At 29.9% G+C, this 19627-nt stretch overlaps 2 protein-coding genes across 2 annotated transcripts; one reads left to right on the plus strand and one right to left on the minus strand.

Annotated features, from left to right (window-relative positions):
- Positions 1 to 3323: 3323 nt before the first annotated feature.
- LOC136981961 (uncharacterized protein MCAP_0864-like) lies at positions 3324 to 5069 on the plus strand. Its single transcript, XM_067278386.1, has one exon. It carries the CDS (start codon positions 3324 to 3326, stop codon positions 5067 to 5069), a length of 1746 nt encoding a protein of 581 aa, XP_067134487.1.
- A 6622-nt stretch (positions 5070 to 11691) lies between these two features.
- Positions 11692 to 13533, minus strand: LOC136981872 (piggyBac transposable element-derived protein 4-like). The gene has a single exon (XM_067278248.1). It carries the CDS (start codon positions 13380 to 13382, stop codon positions 11721 to 11723), a length of 1662 nt encoding a protein of 553 aa, XP_067134349.1. The 5' UTR covers positions 13383 to 13533; the 3' UTR covers positions 11692 to 11720.
- Between the last annotated feature and the right edge of the window lie 6094 nt (positions 13534 to 19627).

Genomic DNA, 19627 nt, shown 5'->3' on the forward strand with positions numbered 1-19627 from the left:
TATAAAAGTTTTTAAATAAGATCTTATAACAGATGGTGCCACACATAATTTTAATTTTTTTTTGTTGGGAAAGTTACGTAACTTGTCGCTGGATTTTTTTTAGCATAATATTTCTTTCATTAAAGAAAATTTTGTTTCAGTATTTAGAAATATATACTTTTAGTTTTTGGATTAAATAACATATTATTTGCCATTTTGTTATGTTATCGCGTTTGTTTTCAAGTCCATAAATTCTTTTATCACATTAAGAATTGGAAAAAATTGCAGTTTTTACAAGCGGAAAAAATTGTTACAAATTACATTAGTTTCTTATCTATAGCGAATTTAAACAGCAATTTTACAAGAGAGAGAAGGGGGGTAAAATGGAAATTGAAGATTGAAAAAATAAATGGGGGAAAGTAATCTTACAAACGATTTTTACAAGTGTTAAAACAATCTAAAAGAAAGAAACTTATCATTTTCTACTATTTTCTTCCTTTTTTTTTACTTTTTTATAAAGCTTCTTGCGAGATTCTTCTATAAAAAGAATCTGACCAGCAACTACTGTAAAGATTTTTGACAAATTCTATATATAATTATAAATATTAGATGAATATTTTATAAATTTTTACGCTAATTTTTGTACAAAAGTCGGCACTTAAAGATTAAATTTGGTCAATGAATGTATAATTAGTTTACATTTACAAATTTTATGACTAAAAATATAAAATGAATAGAATAAAAATGCTGACTTTATACTAAAATCATAAAAAATTCGTGAAAACAACAATAGAATTGTGAATTAATTTTTTAAAATTTATTATCTAATTTAAGAGTTTAAATTGACAATGTTGCTTGGATTATTATAGAATAATATCAATATTAATAAAAGTTTAAGTAAAATATCTAATATTTACAGCAGGAGAGTTCAGGAATGCAGAAATCTTGTGGGTAGAGAGGGCATCCTCTGTTCCATAGAAAGTCCCATTTGCCAAGTTTTTTTAAATAATTGAAATAAGTAAAATGTTTCTTCATTAATAAAAATGTCTTGAAAATTTTTAGTTTATTGTGTAAAAAATATCCCCAATTTTATTCCGGATTTGGAGAAATATCCCCAGTTTCCCTTTCTTGAGAGAGCTAATCGTTAAAGATTTTCCTGTTCTGCGAGAGATCTTTGTTCAAATACGAATTTTTCAGTAGCGATGCAAGTAGTTTTGATCACTAATTATTGCTTATTATTAAAATTTATGTTAAAAAGCTTGCTTTTGATGTTTTGTTGTTTTATATTTTTATAAGGAAAAATAAAAAAAGTTATATTTATGATTGAAGTTTTATACTAAAGTTAAGTTTTTTTACATATTCTCAAATGATAGTAATTTTCGAGAAGTTATAAACAAATGAGGGATATTTTAGAGTATTTAAAATAAAGAAAGTAGGGATATTTTGAGAAATTTAAAGAAAATAGGGATATTTCAGGAATTTAGAATAAAGGAATTAGGGATATTTTAGAGAATTTAGAATAAAGAAAGTAGGGATATTTTAAGAAATTTAAAGAAAATAGGGATATTTCAGGAATTTAGAATAAAGGAATTAGGGATATTTTAGAGAATTTAGAATAAAGAAAGTAGGGATATTTTAAGAAATTTAAAGAAAATACGGATATTTCAGGAATTTAGAATAAAGAAATTAGGGATATTTTAGAGAATTTAGAATAAAGAAAGTAGGGATATTTTAAGAAATTTAATAAAGAAAATAAGAATATATTTTAGAAATTTAGAATAAAAAAAGGAATATTTTGAACTACATTAAATATGTAGCAAACGAAATTTTTTTTATTTTTAAAATTATACTATTTACTTTATTCATGTGAGGATAAAGGTAATAATATAATTTAAAAAATATATAACAATATTTTATAATAATATTTATTTGTTATATTGTTATATAATATATAAGAAATAAAAAATTATTTCATCAAATTATAAAGATGAAATTGTTGTTTAAGAGTATTCAAATTCAATTTAAGTTGATAAAATTTAAAAAGTTTTATTTTATTATCTAACCAGCAAACATGCCCGGCACTTTCCTAGCGAAACATTTAAATATAAATAAAATGTTAATAATTAATTAATAAGAGCAAACATTTAAACGAAAACTATACTAAAAATTTAATTATTTTAACCTACTATTGTTATATTTATCATGATGACATGGAATAAAATCAGGAGGAAGTGTGGTGTTCACGTTTCATGGTTGCCTATATGTTATGCATGGTTCATAGAATATAACTATGAAAAATTTGGTTTAGATCAATCAAAAAATTTAGAAGTTTATAGAGAATATACAGACATTCTATTTTTACTTTCCCGGGGGGGGGGTAATTTCTGTATGTATGAATGCTAGTGTGTGGGGGGCACGATTTTTTTACCCTGTTTGAAGCTTAATAACTCCTGTGCTTTTTCTCGAAAATTTCTGAAATTTTGCAGGAAGGTTTGAGTATCAGGGGGATTGATGCTCTTAAATTCTCATGGTTAAAGGTCGACGGGGTGGAGACATAATGGGGGTCATGTGTATCTCAGTAGGGTCGGACTTAATGATGATTTTACTCGTTATTAACATTTACATTTTTTTTATAAACCCCTATCCTCAGAATTAAGCTTTTTGCCATTTTATAATAACTAAAAATATAAAAAAATTTTAAAATAAAATATGATATCTTAATTACCACTTTTTACTTGAGTTTAGCCAATTTCATTTCAAGTTTTTATCTCTAAAGAAGCAAGTTTTTCGTTTTTTCACAAAAAAAAGAAAGTTCTATTCTCTTTTTCTTCCAGCTGTCCACAAGGAGGTTATAAACCTCTTTTTTTCCTTCGTAGAAAACACTTCTAGGAGTTGGAGAAGTTCATTTGTAGTTATCTGTATGGCTAGACAATGAAAGACACGTAGGCTTTGAAACACCAGAAGAATACAGCTGAAGCTGTTTTGAGTATCAGAGCTGTTGTTTTCTAGAAAATGAAGCTTCCAGACTTTAACGCATAATACAAGTGAACAAGAAAGGATACAGATAGACCACAATAGAAATATCACCAACATCGACTATGTCAACCCTTCTCTAATATCAAAAATTGACGTTAAAACTGTATGAATTTAAATTATTTGAAGAGTATGACAATTAATTTATAAGCTTTATAATAATAAGTTTAATCTGAAGACAATGCAAGTAATTATTAAGAAAAATATATTGTTTTAGCATAATTAAATACATAATTGTTAGAGCTAAATTTATCTTTGAAAAGTCGTTAATTACTACGATAAAATTAGAATGAAAATCCCTATTAGCCAATATGGAAGATTCAAGTTTCTGTAAGAAAATTTTGCACGGAGTCTCTCTAACTAGAGATGTTTCCAGTATTGCAGAATTTGGACAGAAAAATCTCCAAGATATTAACACGAGTAATTTCTGTAAAGACTCCTTTAAACGAAAAGAAAATATAACAGAAAATCATTCAAACGTTTACAATGTAAATGAATATTTTGCATCAACACCCAGTCAAGAGATTTATCAAGCTTCGAAATATGCGTGGAAAAAAGATTATGGACTTTCATCAGATGAGAGCGAAGTAAATCTGATAAAAGATGAAATATATAAGACAGATATAAAATATAATAAAGGATTTACAGGATCACAGAATGGTTCAACGAGAGAAGAAGGAGAATTATCGACGACAGATTTAAATATTCTCATCAGTGACACAGAAAGGAAAATGCCTAAATTTGTAGAGAGTTTCGAAGTTTTTTCTAATGAAATTGCATCTATACCACAGTCTTTGGATAATAGCAGAAAAAGGGAGGGAAAATACGATAAAACGAAAGAAAAATTAAGCATTAAAACAGAAAAATTAATAATAGAAAAAAGTGGTTTGAAAAAAAACGTATCCCATCTTGAAAAAGATTCCAAGAATCTGGAGGAGGAATTGAAAAAGCATCCGACCAAAGAAGAAATTTCGGAAGTTAAAAAGAAAAGCGATCAATTACACGAAAAAATTAAATCGTTGAATGCAAAGCACATGAAAGCCATCGATCAAATAGAGCATTTAGAAAAGATTGCTAACAATGAATATCAACGCTATAATACGCCCCAGAATGACTTGTTGAAGTTGATAGATGAGTTGAGAAAAGAGAATGAGAATTTGAAAACGTGCTTGGATAATTTCAGTACAGATGCAATACGCGCCAACAATGCTTTGATAAGTAAAATAAACGCCTCACAAAAATCTTCCAGTAAGTTGAATCGTTTAGTACAAGAAACAAGAAGAAAACTTTATTCTAAATGCGACGAAATCAGTAAAATTAACGAAGAAATTTCAAGTCATAGCGATAAAAGCGATCGAATTAAGCAAAAATTAGATGACGTAAACGAATACGTTGAGCAGTTAAAAAGGAATATCGATAATATAGATACACAGAAAGAAACAGAAGACATTCGTAGAGAAATGAATCAACTCACCCGAAATGTCGACATCAGGAAAGAAAATTTATTCAAGAAGAGATCGGAGGAACTTATAGAAACGAATGTAAACGAGAAACTAGGTCAGATTTTTAAAACTCTCAAAGAAGAAAAGCAGAATATCAAAGCAACTGCTAGATATATACAAAAATTGCAGTATAATATCAAGAACGAAGACAAAAAGTTAAAGAAACGAACTGTTAAAAATTCATTAATATACGACAGTAAGAAGTTTGGAGAGAATAAAATTTCTTGGAAGAAAAAACTGGACAGATTAAACGAGACTATGGAAGATTTCGAAGAAGTTAGAGACAAATCTATTATTGATGAAGAGGAAGAAATATCAAAAAGGAAAAAATATTTGGAAGCAGTCGATTATGACGTAACAAACGAAGAAAAAGGGCGTATTAAATTTTCGAAACGATTCATTTCCAGCCATCCAACATCTGCGGGGGTATCGACAATGACTGAAGTGTATACTTTAGATGACACCACAACCACCGAAGGAGAAGGTTCGAGTAAGCAAGAAGAAACGAGACACATGAAAAAACCGTCTTTTATTGTTCGATCAACAGGATTTTAAATCTGTACTAGAATCTCTAAGAAATAAATTGAGCGAGTTTTTATACAAAAAGTATCTAAAATCGATACTTCGAAGCCGATTTAAAATTTCAAATGGTTTCTAAATAAATTCAATAAAAATAAAATATCTAAACACGAATAATTTCCATAGTGTAAGATCTTGAGTCTTCGTTTCAATGTTATGAAATAATGACATCGTCACAATGCTGGGATGCAATTTTTAATTTAAAAATGTTACACATCGATCCAGACTAGAAGTTTGTATTTATTTAATCGGGATTTCCGGCCTCTAAGCTTTCAAAATGTGGTCTCGATTTTTATCTATCTAACTGCGTTTTCTAGATTAACGAAGGCCAGACATACAGACAGACCACAGTGGGAATGTATGGGTCTACAATTTGATTTAATTCGAATTAATTAATAATGGGTTTTTTATTTAAGGAAAAAAACAACGTTAAAAATAAATGAAATGTTGGCTTTATTCGTTACCTTTCCATTTTATAAATTGATTTTCAGGTATTATTCTTCCTGAAAAAAAGACTTGTAAGCACTAATTTCTTTAAATGTATATCAAGTAATTGAATACAATCAACTTATACGCGTGATAAATTTTCTCGGATCTAATTTGTTGCTGGAGTTATATTCCTGGAGAATCACCAGAATTAATGTAAGAGAATTGTTCAATTAAGAATATTGTATTCAATTTATTAAATATAATTTAGTAACGAGCAATTATTTATTGAGACAATACTGAGCTGCAATTTTTTAAATCTCGATGCACAATGCTCTTAATTTTAGTACTGTCTTGCCCTTGTACATCATACTTTTCCTGTTAACAATAGAGTCGTATTGGTCATGTATCCGACTCGGTTCTGAAAATAAATTTTGAATTACAATAACGTAACGTCCGGTCTAAACCGGAAGGTCATACACAGTTAATTGGGGTTTCCGTCTTCCAACCTTTACATTTCTGTTCTCGACTTTCATCTATCTGTTTTCCTTCTCGAGATTAAGGAATGACAGACAGAGAGACACGTCAGTGGGAATTTACCGGTCTGCAGACCAATTATTAGAATATATTTAACAAACATTACACTAAATATAATTAAATTTAATAGAAAAAAATTCAAATGAAATGAAAGTTGTTTACTGCAAAAACCTTGTAGACGTTCGCTTTAAAGAGCAAATGCAATTGTTTTAAATTGTGTTTTTGATGTTATTTAAAGAGATAACTTCTTGTGTTATCTTTTAGTTGCTGTTGGGAATATTAAATTAATACTTCTTAAGTTTCCATTGCATCGATGTTATAAACATAATCTGAGGTCTTAGTTTCTTTACGTCCTATGTTACGTATTCTTTGCGTTAATTTTCTTTACCATTATAACTATTAGAAATATATGCTAATTCATTGGGCTACAATTTGAAAAAAATTGCTATAAATTCCCACAGTCGCTTGTCTGTCTGTCTGTCTTTCTTTAATTTCGAGAACGAAGTTAGATAGATGAAATCCAAGATCAGATATAGAAACCTTAGGGACAGGAGGCCCCACTAACAATATAAGAATATCCGGTCTAAACCGGAAGTCACGTAATTTCAATTTAAAAGTAAAGAGGCTACAATTTTATTTATAGCCAAACTAAGCCAATACTTATGGTCTTAAAAAGGAAACCAAACCTGACGTGTATAATGAAGAGTATAACTTTATGTAATATTGCATAGGATAGGTTGAATTAGCAAATAACTGCTGCAAATTCAGATTTTTCAGTGGTGTAATTTTAAAATCATTGATTTTATAAAGGATCCAAACTGAATATACCAGTTTTATTGTGTTAATGGAGGGTGCGGCTTTGAAGAGGGTGGCTTTAAAAGGATCTAACTGTAATAAAATTAAATCTAAAAATAGAAAAATATAACTTTTCTTAATCAGTTTTATCGAAACTATAATCAGATATACAAGACATTTTAAATTGTTTAGGAAGTCAAAGCTTTGAATTCAATTATTATTGAAGACAAATCTCTTGGTAAAATAAACGTTAAAGATTTACAACTCTTATATATAACAGAGGGAAAGTATGGCGATCGGTTAAAAAATGAACCCCAGAAGATTTTTACATTTTCAGAAGACCTTTGAAACGTCAAGAAATGTAAAAAAATTGGGGTTTTTCTTGTATGTATGGCTGTTAGTGTGTGTGTGTGTGTGAGGGAAAAGCACGATTTTGTTCAAACTCTTTGAAGTTTAATAACTTCTGTGTCTTTTGTCAAAATTTATGAAATTTTGTAGAAGTTATGTATAAATGTTATAAAATTTTGGTGGTTAAAGATCGAGGGAGTGGGGAGATAAAGAGAGTCGTGTGAGGTATCTCGAGTAGGGTCGGACTTAATGACGCTTTTACTCGTTATTAGTATTTACAATTTGAATAAATCAAGTTAACAATACTTAAATTTAATAATAAACAGAAATAAATTCATTTAAATATAAACAAATATATTAAATTACTTTCTTATAAATTCTGAATTTATATTATTTTATGTACCTATTGTTTATTCATAATAAGATTTATTGAAATATTTAAATTAGAAAATTAATTAAATCTTGAATATAAATATTTATTCCCAGAATAAATCCGAGACAATTAGTAATACTTCAATGAATAGTATTTGCATTCGTGATTAAAGGAAAACTAAATGATAAATGTGGGCTAGTTTAATGGGATTAGTAAATGCAACACGTGAGTAATCAGCCAAAGTCGGGGTGTCAAGTGGAGGACTTTTATAGGAAACTGGCTTCTATTTAGGTGTTAGACAAGTGGAGGAAACTCGGAAAACTCCACATGGTCAGCCTGTTGGTGAGGTGCAAACCCACGACCAGTGATTTTACCTATTCAACCACTAAACACTGATTATGATTTCACGCCTAACAACGGGCTAGTTAGATAGAGTTTCCTGGGCTTTCTTCACATGCCTAACACTAAATATGGACCATTTTTACATAGAAAGAGTAGGGCTCCACGTCTGTAACGCCTGAATATAAGTCAGTTACCCTTAAAAAGGGCAAAACACACTACATTCAAATAGTTTTATTATGTAAATTAATTGTATTTCACGTTTAAAAAATCTATAATTTATTTTACGAAGCATGATTTAAATATTAAATAGACTACGAGCCGGGCTGAAACTTTTCGTAACGATGTTATCAAGTTTTTTTAGTGATGTCTTGCCCCTTTACTTCATACTTTTCCTGTTATTGTTCCGGTCTTCTTTCTAACTCCGTTCTCGAGATTAAGGAAGGAAGGAAGGACTGGCAGCCAGACATGTCTGTCACGAATGTGGGAATTTATATGTCTACAATTTTTATCAAATTGTAGCCCAATAATTTGTAAAACAACGTGTTTTATATAAATTACTTTTTAATCTATACTCCTCTTTGGACAGTTTAAATTTATTTGGTGTATTATACAGGAAGAAAAAGTAGAAATAATATGTGGTCCACAGTAAGAATAGAAGTTATCCTTTATTCCGAAGGTTGCGTGTCTTGTGGATGTAGTGGTGAAATCTTAACATCTCTCTGGAGGTAAAAAAAGGATGAATTTTTTCGACAGTCGTCTTTTATTATTGTTATGATTATGAGAGATGCGAGAAAAGCTTTTTTCTCATCAATCAAACAAAAGTATGAAGCGGAAATCGTTTTTTTTCTTCCTTTGTTCATTTCCTCTTCTCTTACCTCCGACATTTGTGAACTGTTCTCATTCAGTTCAGAACGGTGAATAAAGAGATATTTCTGCACTTTTTCATTTCAAAACATCTTCAGGAACTGAATCAAATTAAATTTACAATAGAAATAACACTGTTCCTCTTGTGTAAACATTTCTAATATCGATTCTACCCGAGAAGAAAATTACATTATCTTTAATTACATATTTTCTATTCTAAATTATCATTTACTATTATAGAATAGTTACACAATATATCTTATATTAAAACAAAGATTAGTGCTCTCTTGTTTTACTGTCTCAGTTGTTACATATAACAGAAACAAAATATGGTCATCTGTCAAAAATGACCCCTCAATATTTTACATTTTTGAACTCAAAACCTCGAGAAATGTCAAAATACTTAGGGGGGGGATTTTTTCTATATGTATGGTTGTTAGTGTGTGTGGGAGGACACCATTTTGTTTGAAGCTTAATAACTCCTGTGCCTTTTGTCCAAAATTTATGAAATTTTACAGGTAGGTTTGCGTATTAGTGGGATTGTTATCCTTAAGTTTTGGTGGTTAAAGGAGGAAGGGCTGGGAAGATAGAGAGGGGTCAATTGTAACATCTCGAGTGGAGTCGGACTAAATGAAAATTTTACTCGCTATTAGCATTTACAATTTTTTGTATAAAGCTCATAATTATTATGTTATTTTATTCTTATTAAATTAAACGTAATTTATATATATTTTAAAGACTGTTAAATTTAAATTCTCCATAATATGTTTTCAATTTAAAACAAGTTTTAAAAGTATTTATATCATTTAATGTAGAGACTTAATTAAATTGCTGTTAAAATTAGACATTTTATTACTTTCTGTAATAACGTAGCTAAAATTATTATTTTCACAATTATTTCTACTTAATTTTATTACTCATATGGCATTTTTATTGCTTATTTCTAAATTATTTTAAAATATATATAAACTGAATTCAAATTTATTTCACAGAATTCGTGTAATTTTTAATATTAGATATAGACAATAATAATAATAAGAAGAAAATTAAATAAAAATAATTAGATAATTATTATAAATTATGCAAAGAACATAATGATAATTGAGAAGCCAACATTTAATTTTTTTTGTATAAAAATATAGCATTAATTTGTATAAAATTATAAATAAATTTAATTTTCCCTCCAAAAAATAAGATTATATTCTACTTTATTTTCTTCTAAACGTTAATATAATTTATAAATAATAACTGTTTTGCTCTGTTTTCTACTGAGACCTTCTCTTTTCTTTCTTATCCTTTTCCTCATCCCCCATTCTCTTCTATTCTTCAGTCTAAATCGTTGAGTAAGCTCACCCCATCATTCTTTCCACCCCAAAACATGATAAACAACAAAATTTACAGTTTAACATGTGTGTGCGTATATGCAATGTAGCTTGCCTGTGATTTCTTCACCCTGAATCTCGAAAAACAAGTGTCTTATGTTAAATTTTATCTGTGATTATTCCAAGGAAAATGTTCTATAAACGATGCTTGTTATTGAGAATATAAAAGCACTAAATCTGTAATTTTTTTTTACATTAACGTCGTATAATGATCTTTTTTTCATATTAAAAAAATTCTAGTATTTTATCATCAACCAACAATTTTTAGCGCAGAAAACTATTGTTTTTCGACGTAGACTTAATGAAACGTTACACAACCGAAAGTTTCTTTTAAAATGCCAAAGGGTATTTATAATGTAAAAGAGAAAAGTGTAAAAGTTTTGAAAGTGATAAATAAGAATCGGTTAAATTGGAATCGATATTTCCTTTTTTGTGAAGCGTGTCCATTATTGGATTGAGAAATTAATGTAACGTCATAGACAATGCGACTTCATACTAAATAAATATATTTTGATATATAATTAAAGTGAATTAAACACAAATTAAGAAAATTTATGTATTTCTCGTAATTTATATATCGATTTTAATTACTTATTTAGTTAAATTATTTTAGTAAGCTACAATACTTTAATGTACGTGTGTCATATCTTTAAATTTAAAATGTAAAGATATGACACACGACCCCACTTAATCTCTCCACTCTCTCGACCTTTAATCACCAAAATTTAATTGAATAAATACCTGTAATACACACAACCCTCCCTGCAAAATTACAAAATATTTCGACAAAAAGCACAGGAGTTATTAAGCTTGAAACAGGGTAAAGAAAATTGTGCCCCCCACACACTAACATCCATACATACAGAAAAATAACTCGAATTTTTTGCATATATTTACTTTACCGTATTAAATTCTTGTCATCTGTGTTATCCTTCAATTGTTTTTTAACCCGTTTCATACATGTCTTCCAACTGGCATGTCATTCGGAAAATCATTTTGTTGTTAAATATTTAAAAAAACACTTCATTTTAATTGAAAAACAAATATTTTTTTAATTTTTGTGAATGCACCAAAGTTGGTTCCTAAATGGCATCTTTCCCTTTGGATAGCCAACTTTACAGGGGTACAGGAGCCTGAAATGTTGGCTTGTCTGCATGACTCCCGTGTCGTGCTGGAAAGCTGCCATTCGTAGTTAGCGTCGCTTAGCGTTTAAAAATAATTTAAGAAATGAAACATAATACAACATAAAATGAAAATAAATTTAATGAAATAAAAGTAAAGTTATAAGTAACATAAATGAAAAAATAAAATATTTACAATGAAAAAAAAATATATTTACAATGAAAAAAAAATATTTACAAATATACATAATATACTATACTTTACATATTGTATAGTACATAGCTATAATCACAAAAAAATAAAAATGAAAAATATCAAAATAAAGAGATAAAAATATAAAAAAGTATAATGATAAAAAAAGCATACAAATCAGAATATAAAAATAATATAAATAAGCAATTTACACCAATACAAATTACACTTAAGTTGGAAATAATATTAAAAATTTTCTTTTGTGTGATAAATCTTAAAACAAGGGGCCGGACACATGGCCACCTGACATTGTTCACATTGATATCTTGTTTCTCGTCTAATTTTTTTTCCGTCCTTGTTCTTTTTACAACAGACAACACAACATCTAGTGGGAGCTACTTTTTTGTCGGTCGGCGGAATAAAGTCCGGGAAATGTTTTTCCGTAAGTCTTAACGGACCTGCAGTTCTCGTCCGACCATGTTTACTGGCCATCGTTACGGTGTGGTATGTGGTTATCAGTCGTTCTATTAGAGTCAGTCGAAATAGCATGTTTGGTTTCTGTCCACCATTTTTTTTATATAACACATAGGCATTATAAAGTGAAATGTCTAGTAACTGGAAAAATATTTTTTTGTAATACTTCTTCCCTCTTTTTCTTGCCACAGTATAATCATGGAGATGCTGATCTAAAAGGTCAACACCTCCCATAGTTTTGTTGTAGTGAACAACAACTTGTGGCTTCATTAGTACATTACCGGTACGCGTTTCTGTACTTACCATTGTAGCACTGTGGAAAGTAGAGAGGAAAGTGACTGTTCTCCTGTCATGCCATTTTTGTATCAGCACTTTACCTCTCTGCATTGCCACAGTCTCTCCTTTTTTTAATTTTTTTTTGTGTAATATTTTCGGTACATCTTTTCTTGTTGTTCGTAGTGTTCCACAACAATCTGTTTTGCGCGTTATTAGATAATCTGCTAATTGTGGGGAAGTATAATAATTATCCGTAGTTAGACAATATCCCTTGTCTAACAACGGGTCCAGTAATGATAGCACAACTTGTGACGTAAATAAAAAATGCCCGTATTTTTTATTTAGGCAAGTGCCTTTTCCTGTATAAATTAGAAAGTTGTGCAAATATCCAGTTTCCGATTCACATAACATAAAAAATTTGACACCGTAACGAGACCGTTTCTGAGGAATGTACTGCTTCCAGGAAAGACGGCCTTTGAATAATAGGAGGCTCTCGTCGATGCTGATATTTTGTTGCGGGGTATAATATTGGGAAAATTTTGAATTTAAATTATTTATTATCGGCCAAATCTTCCAAAGTTTTGGATTATCGTGTGTTTCGGGATTAAAATTGGTATTGTTTTCAAAATGTAAATTTTTTTTTATTTCCTCGTATCTTGTTCTTTTCATTAGTTTACCGAAAATTGGGGTTTCTATAAGTTTATTCCTGGACCAGTACATTTTCTCACTGGGTTTGTACAACAGTCCTTGCAATATACTAATCGTTAGAAATATATATATTTCTTCGACTGTCACTGGCTCCCACTGATCCCTTGATGACCGTGCCTGTTGCAATGCGAAGTTGTTCGTTTCGGTTACAATCATGTTTATTAATTCCAAATTAAAAAATAATAGAAAGTACGCTAAAGGGTCAAAATAATCCGCAAGGGTGAAATTGCATCCTGAACTTCCCCGAAAAGGAAATCGCGGAGGAGGTGGTGGAGGATCATCCTTGTTTATTTCCACCCATTTTCTTATAGAGGTGTCGACTCCATCGTCGCTGTGATCTGATCCATCTTCACTGTGATCTGATAATCCATCTTCATCAATGCTGATGCAGCTGTCTGATTCACTCTCAGACATTGACAGTTCTTCGATGTCAAATTCCGAATCTGACATGCTGACAATAAAAAAATGATCTAAAACCCGTTATATATATCGAACGCGAAATAAAATAGTAATTATTATTATTTTCCAGGAATATTATATTTCTTATAAACTTACTTGATACAATAGCGAAATATGTGTATTCAAAACAGAAAGTAGTGAATTTCCAACTGTAGCAAAAGGAAAAAAAATGATCTAAAACCCGTTATATATATCGAACGCGAAATAAAATAGTAATTATTATTATTTTCCAGGAATATTATATTTCTTATAAACTTACTTGAAAATAACAGGATGAATTTTATAGAGCTAGTTATTCTAACAAGTAAGATCGCACTAGAACAAAATGATAACGTGTCGTGTCTACTGAAGAGCAAGAACACTAGTGAGAATTTCTCGAAGCATTCGAAAGAAGAACAGAGACACCGAAATTCTAGGAATAAACACCTGACATTTATTGCAGTCATAAACTGTAACATTTGAGAACACCAGTATCGGAAGCTTTTGTACTTACAGTACAATACACATTTCCATTTGGCAAATTTTTATTACAAGTTCTGAGAATTGATAATTACATGAAGGTGTTTAGAAGTTCTTTCTAAATACTTATATGTGTAAAATATTTTACAGAAATATGAATAACTTATCACCATTTATGATTGTTGACTAAAACATATATATATTTACAAAAATTTATAAAATTCAAGATTTGAAAAAATCAAAAAAGTCATAAATTCATTTGAGAACCCTGATGGGGCCTAACTGCATCTTTAGAACTAAGACCAAAGATATCGCCACAGGCAGCGCTACACCCGTTATCGGAAACTTTTGTACTTACAGTACATTACACATTTCCATTTAGCAAATGCTTATTACAACTTCTTCATCTGAGAATTGATAATTACTTGCAGGTGTTTGGAAGTTCTTTCTAAATGCTTTTATACGTAAATAATTTTACAGAAATACGAATAACATATCACCGTTTATGATTGCTGACTACAATATATATATGTTTACAAAAATTTATAAAATTCAAGACTTGAAAAAATCAAAAAACTTTTTTGTATAAACATTCGATCAATCTGTTATGTTACGTAGACAGGTATATTTTCTCAAAAAAATCATGCAGCTTTCTAAACTGACGTAGCGATACAATATAGCTTATAGTTTACAACGCAACTAGTTTGGGGGGGCGGTTGAAGTTGTAAAAGTAGGTCAACACACATTTGTGCATGGATGGTGTATATATGATTTTGTTTATGTTATTTATACTATTATAATAACAGAGCACTATAATAAGCGATTATTACCTTATTATATGAACGACTATACATGTATTATTTTTTTATGTATTACGGAAGTACCACAATAAACCGGAATCACTTTGTTTTTTAGAAAAACTTGTGGCTGGATGATTCTGAAAAAACGTTTATAAACGTAAAATAGTATGAATATACATATAAATTTAATAAACTCGGGTAAAAATAAATGAGAGTAATGATTTATGATTGTTTGCATATGTTTATAGCTGACAAAGTCTCTCTGAGAAGGCATGGCTTTTTGCTTGAAAATTCCCACCCCACAAACCCGAATCGAAGCTTATTTGTCGAAGGATAGTCAATTAGCTATAATCTACCTAATACAGCTCAACAAGCATGTGAACGACGGTTTGTTTTATCCAATAAACAAAAGAAGGTTGTTCTATAGATATAACATAGGAAGGAGGAGTTTTGTACAAACTGTAATCAAGTCTGTAGCAATCTAAGTTTCTCATTTGCTTTCTTGTATGTGTCTTTTGACTGTCTCAACCAATAAATGTTTTGTCACCACCTCCGGACCATAAATATTTCGCGAAATACCGTCCTCTCCCATTGTAAAGCAATTAGAGATGAGGAGGCAGATTATTGGCTGATAAAATCGATAGTCAACTTCTTTTACACTGTAGTTGGTTACTTTCTGTCTATGTGGAAATTAGATCAACGAATCAGCCACCAGTGAAAACAGTGGAGCTCAAATTTCCACTAAGTGCCATCCCTCTCAGGCTAGTCTTTGAAATATCTAAACAATCGCTATAAAATTGCTTGTTTCTATCGTTTTTAGCTCTAATTAGCTAATTTATTGTTCTTAGAGAGTATTTAGGTGAGTAAACATTATTTTAGAACTGTGAAGTTATAAATTATTTGGGAAAGTGAACATTTTTTCTTGCTATTACATAATATGAGAAAATATGTAAACAATCGCATGCAAATTTGCATAGTATAGTCGATTATTTAAAAATCGTCGAAATATTATAAAAATAATGCTTCTTATACATTATCGCTAAGAAAACTTGTGTTGACTTCGACCCTCCGATGACTCATCCACTCCCCTCCTAGGAGAGTAATTAGAGAAGTAGTGTGAAAAATGACAATAACTTCTCACTTGCTGAAGCTAGAAAGCTGTGGTTTTCAAAGAACACGTGCGTGAGTAATGAATTTACGATATTATAGCGATTTTCTATAAATAAATACAGTTTTTTTTTTTTGAAACTTTAAAATTTTATTATTATAATTTTAAATTCGTGATAAACAAAATACAAAACTACAGTAAACTGTAATATGATTTTGCTAGAAAAGAAAAAAAGACTGAATGTAGCGCGAATTTGAAACGAGATAGCACATTTGAAACAATACTTGCACCCGTAAAAGTGCTTTTCCTGCAAAACATTGTATTTTTGATAAAAGAACACAGAGTTTTTATAAAAACTCTGTATATGAATATTTTTCACTAGCTTATTACCAGAGAAAGGTTTTTTTCTGTCCTACATTGCTTGAGCCGCACTACCCCCTGGAGTTTGTCATGAAGAGAGAAATAGTATATTGTAAACAATGATATTTTACACCATGAGGCTATACAAGGGCGCAGTTCGTTTATTACAAAAGAGAACATATTACTTTACATTATAAATGTAAAGTAATATCTAAATAATAAAATAAATAAATAAAATCTATTGATTTATTTTTATTTTATGATTTTTTCGAAAATGAAACATGTAAATATTATTGTAAATTTGTATATATGGATAAAATTACATCAAATGTGTTTAGATGAAAATAAAGTATAAAAATACTAACTGCAAGAAAATATTCAACAATCTGTACAGAACAATCGATATAGGAAGATAAGAAAAAATTAGGCTAGACAAGCGTGTTATTTTGATTTCCTCCATAATTGCTGGCAGGTGTTCCAAAGAACTTTTATTATAAAAGCTTTATTATGTGTATTTTTACACAAATACAAACAATTTCTTATATCACAATAATATTTATTCTATAAATATTCGTTTCTAGCTTTATATGCTGACATACAAGCTTTACAGAAAAATCTCACAAAAAATCAGAATAATTTATAATACACGATTTTACGAAATGATTTTCTAAAAAATTTTAGTTTAAAACTTTATTTATTTTATTATGTATTATTTAGAAACTTGTTATTTTTCTTATAAAACAAAACTGGCAAGAAGACACTTGACACAGGCTTCTTGCTAGCTTCACATATAGATACACAGCTGGATGACCTTGAGAACAGCTGATTGTAAACTTTCGCGGGATGTTCCCAAGATTGCCTGAAGGGGAGTAGGTTTTTCTACACGAGTCTGAACGAGTTACTGTAACTACTCGAATGTATTTCGTGATTTTTTAATAGTTTTTAGACTAGTTTCTTCTTATTACTTATATTATATGCTAAGTATAACCTCACATTATGTTTTTTTGTGTTTTACAGGAAAAACACCCAAAAATATTAAAAAAATTAATAATACACCAATTTATGAAATACATTTCTAAAAAAGTTTAGCAAAAAACTTTATTTCCTTTATTACATATTATTCAGAGACGAATTATCTTTCACAGAAAAAAAAATTGAAACGGATCACGTGACGCGCGCCGCTATTTTGTGTACATAGCTAAATGTCCTTGAGAACAGCTGTTTGTGAAAGCTAGCGGGATTTTCCCAAGTAAGCTTCAGGGGACGATAGGTTTCTACACAGATGTGCATCAGTTACCGTATGCACATAAATACATCACGAGAATATCGGTGATTTGTGATGTTTCTATAGGAGGGGACCAAAAAATTGGTCAATAACAAAATCTTCTATTCGATGTATAATTTCAAACTTTGCTGATGTCATAGAAAACATCCAATAGAATACAAAATAAGCTTTTTCCGTAATATATCAGGCATAGGACGTTTACAAACGATTATTTAATACTTGCCCGAGATATCTCGAGTTATGGACCGCGCAGTTGCACGCGCAGCCCGAGATATCTCGGGTTATGGGCTTAAGGGGTTGTACGTTTTCTTAACGATCACAATGCTTTTTCTCTGTTATATATAACAGAGCAGGAAAGTAAAAAAAACACTATTCTCTGTTGAAAAAACGTCTTAATAATTCTTATTCTTGTATTTTATAAGCCAATTTCTTTTAGAATTATAATATATAAAATTTCACTTAAGTTTGCAGTTTATCGCTTGACTTTAATTTGCATTATAAACCTTACAGAGTCAAGAAGAAGAGTAAAAATGACAGCGAAGCACAAACAATCGACTCTTATTATATCTGAGGATATCTTGCAACATCAGCACTTAAAAAAATTTTTTTAACGTCACTTTGCATTAAAAGTTTACGCTTAAAAGTCGATTTATATTCGAAGAGCTGAATATACAATAAATGACAGAATAATAAAAAAATTTATAATTAAATTTTTAAATAATTTTTATAATATTCTCTTTTTCCTGTACAAAAATAGGCGCATTTCTATAATTTATCTTTCATTAAAAAATAAAAAGACATGATCGAAATCGTAGTTAAGATGCACGTCGTCCATTGGCAAGAAGTTTTGCTCTAAATTCAAGGCATGTATTAATACATTTTTTAAAAAATAATATGCAAAAAATGCCCCCTTTAGGCATTTCCTTAATTGCTTAACTAGTTTAGATGTTATTATTACATCGTCACAATTCCGGATTGCAATATTTAATTTATCTAATTCAAAATATATGCTTTCCACCTGAAATTAGTATTGGCTTGCCCCTGTACATCATGCTTTTCCGTTAGCAATAGAGTCGAGCCGGTCATCTATTAACTCCTTTCAGGAAAAAGTTTTAAATTGAAATAACGTGACTTTCGGTTTGCGTCAGAAGTTCGTTTATAGTTATTTGGGGCCTCCTGCCCCTAAAAGTACAATATCTGGTCTCGTCTTCCATCTGTCTAACTCCTTTCTCGAGATTAAGAAAAGATGGACAATTTTTTCAAATTGAAGCCCAATTAATTTTCCAACAGATTTTTAAATTTTTGTGAATAAAATGAGTTTATCTATCATGAAAGGCGATGGTAAATTAAAGTACTCCTATCAGCAATGTCTAAAGAGATATTTTGTAGTTGAAATGCAAAAGTTAATCTGCTATAGTGACATTTGAGGACATGCGAAAGATATCCTTTATGGCACTTTTGATGCTTTGGATCTTAACTCGTGTGAGTTTTTGTCTCGAGCACACTTTATAAGTGATACTATCTTTCAAGGCTATCAAATTAGTGTGGCCAAGCGGTTCTGTTCCTTGAGCACTGGGAGTTCGTTCGTGCCTCGCCAGGACGGGCTGGCCACGTGGAGTTTTCCGGGTTCTCTCCACGTCTGTAACGCCTGAATAGGGGCCAGTTACCCTTAAAAAAGACCTCCCGGAAGGCATCCCCCTAGGCATATCGCCCAAGTGTTGCGTTGCCATAACTTAACAAAACAATCAAATTTGTTATATGTCCTCTGTCTTCACACACAAGAGGTTAATTTTTATAGTCTATGTTGAGTTTTATTTTGAATTTATTGTTATTAGAATATCTATCTATCTTGCTTATAGTAATTTATTTCAAGATTCTTATTGAATAACCTGTAAAAGTGTTCTTATACTTATTGATTTCCGTTTGCAGATGACATTGAATTGATTTTGGAGTAATTTTCTTTGCCTTAGACTTGCTTAGAAAAAGATTCAATCGTTTATATTTACTCGAATTAAAGTTTGAAAGTGCAAAGAAGAAGGACAAATTAAATGTATTTTGGCAAATCAAATATATATATACATATATTACCTTGTAGATTCTTTCATTTAATCAGGCTCTGTTTAGATTCTTGTATTATTTTAGTGAAAGAATATAGTATCTTTACATTTCTCTGTGATAATTTTACATTGTTGAGATTATAGTAAAAGAATTGCAATTAGTTTTA

The sequence above is a fragment of the Centruroides vittatus genome, unplaced genomic scaffold, assembly GCF_030686945.1.
Source record: "Centruroides vittatus isolate TY-2023 unplaced genomic scaffold, ASM3068694v2 contig_799, whole genome shotgun sequence".
NCBI classification, from domain to species: Eukaryota; Metazoa; Arthropoda; class Arachnida; order Scorpiones; family Buthidae; genus Centruroides; species Centruroides vittatus.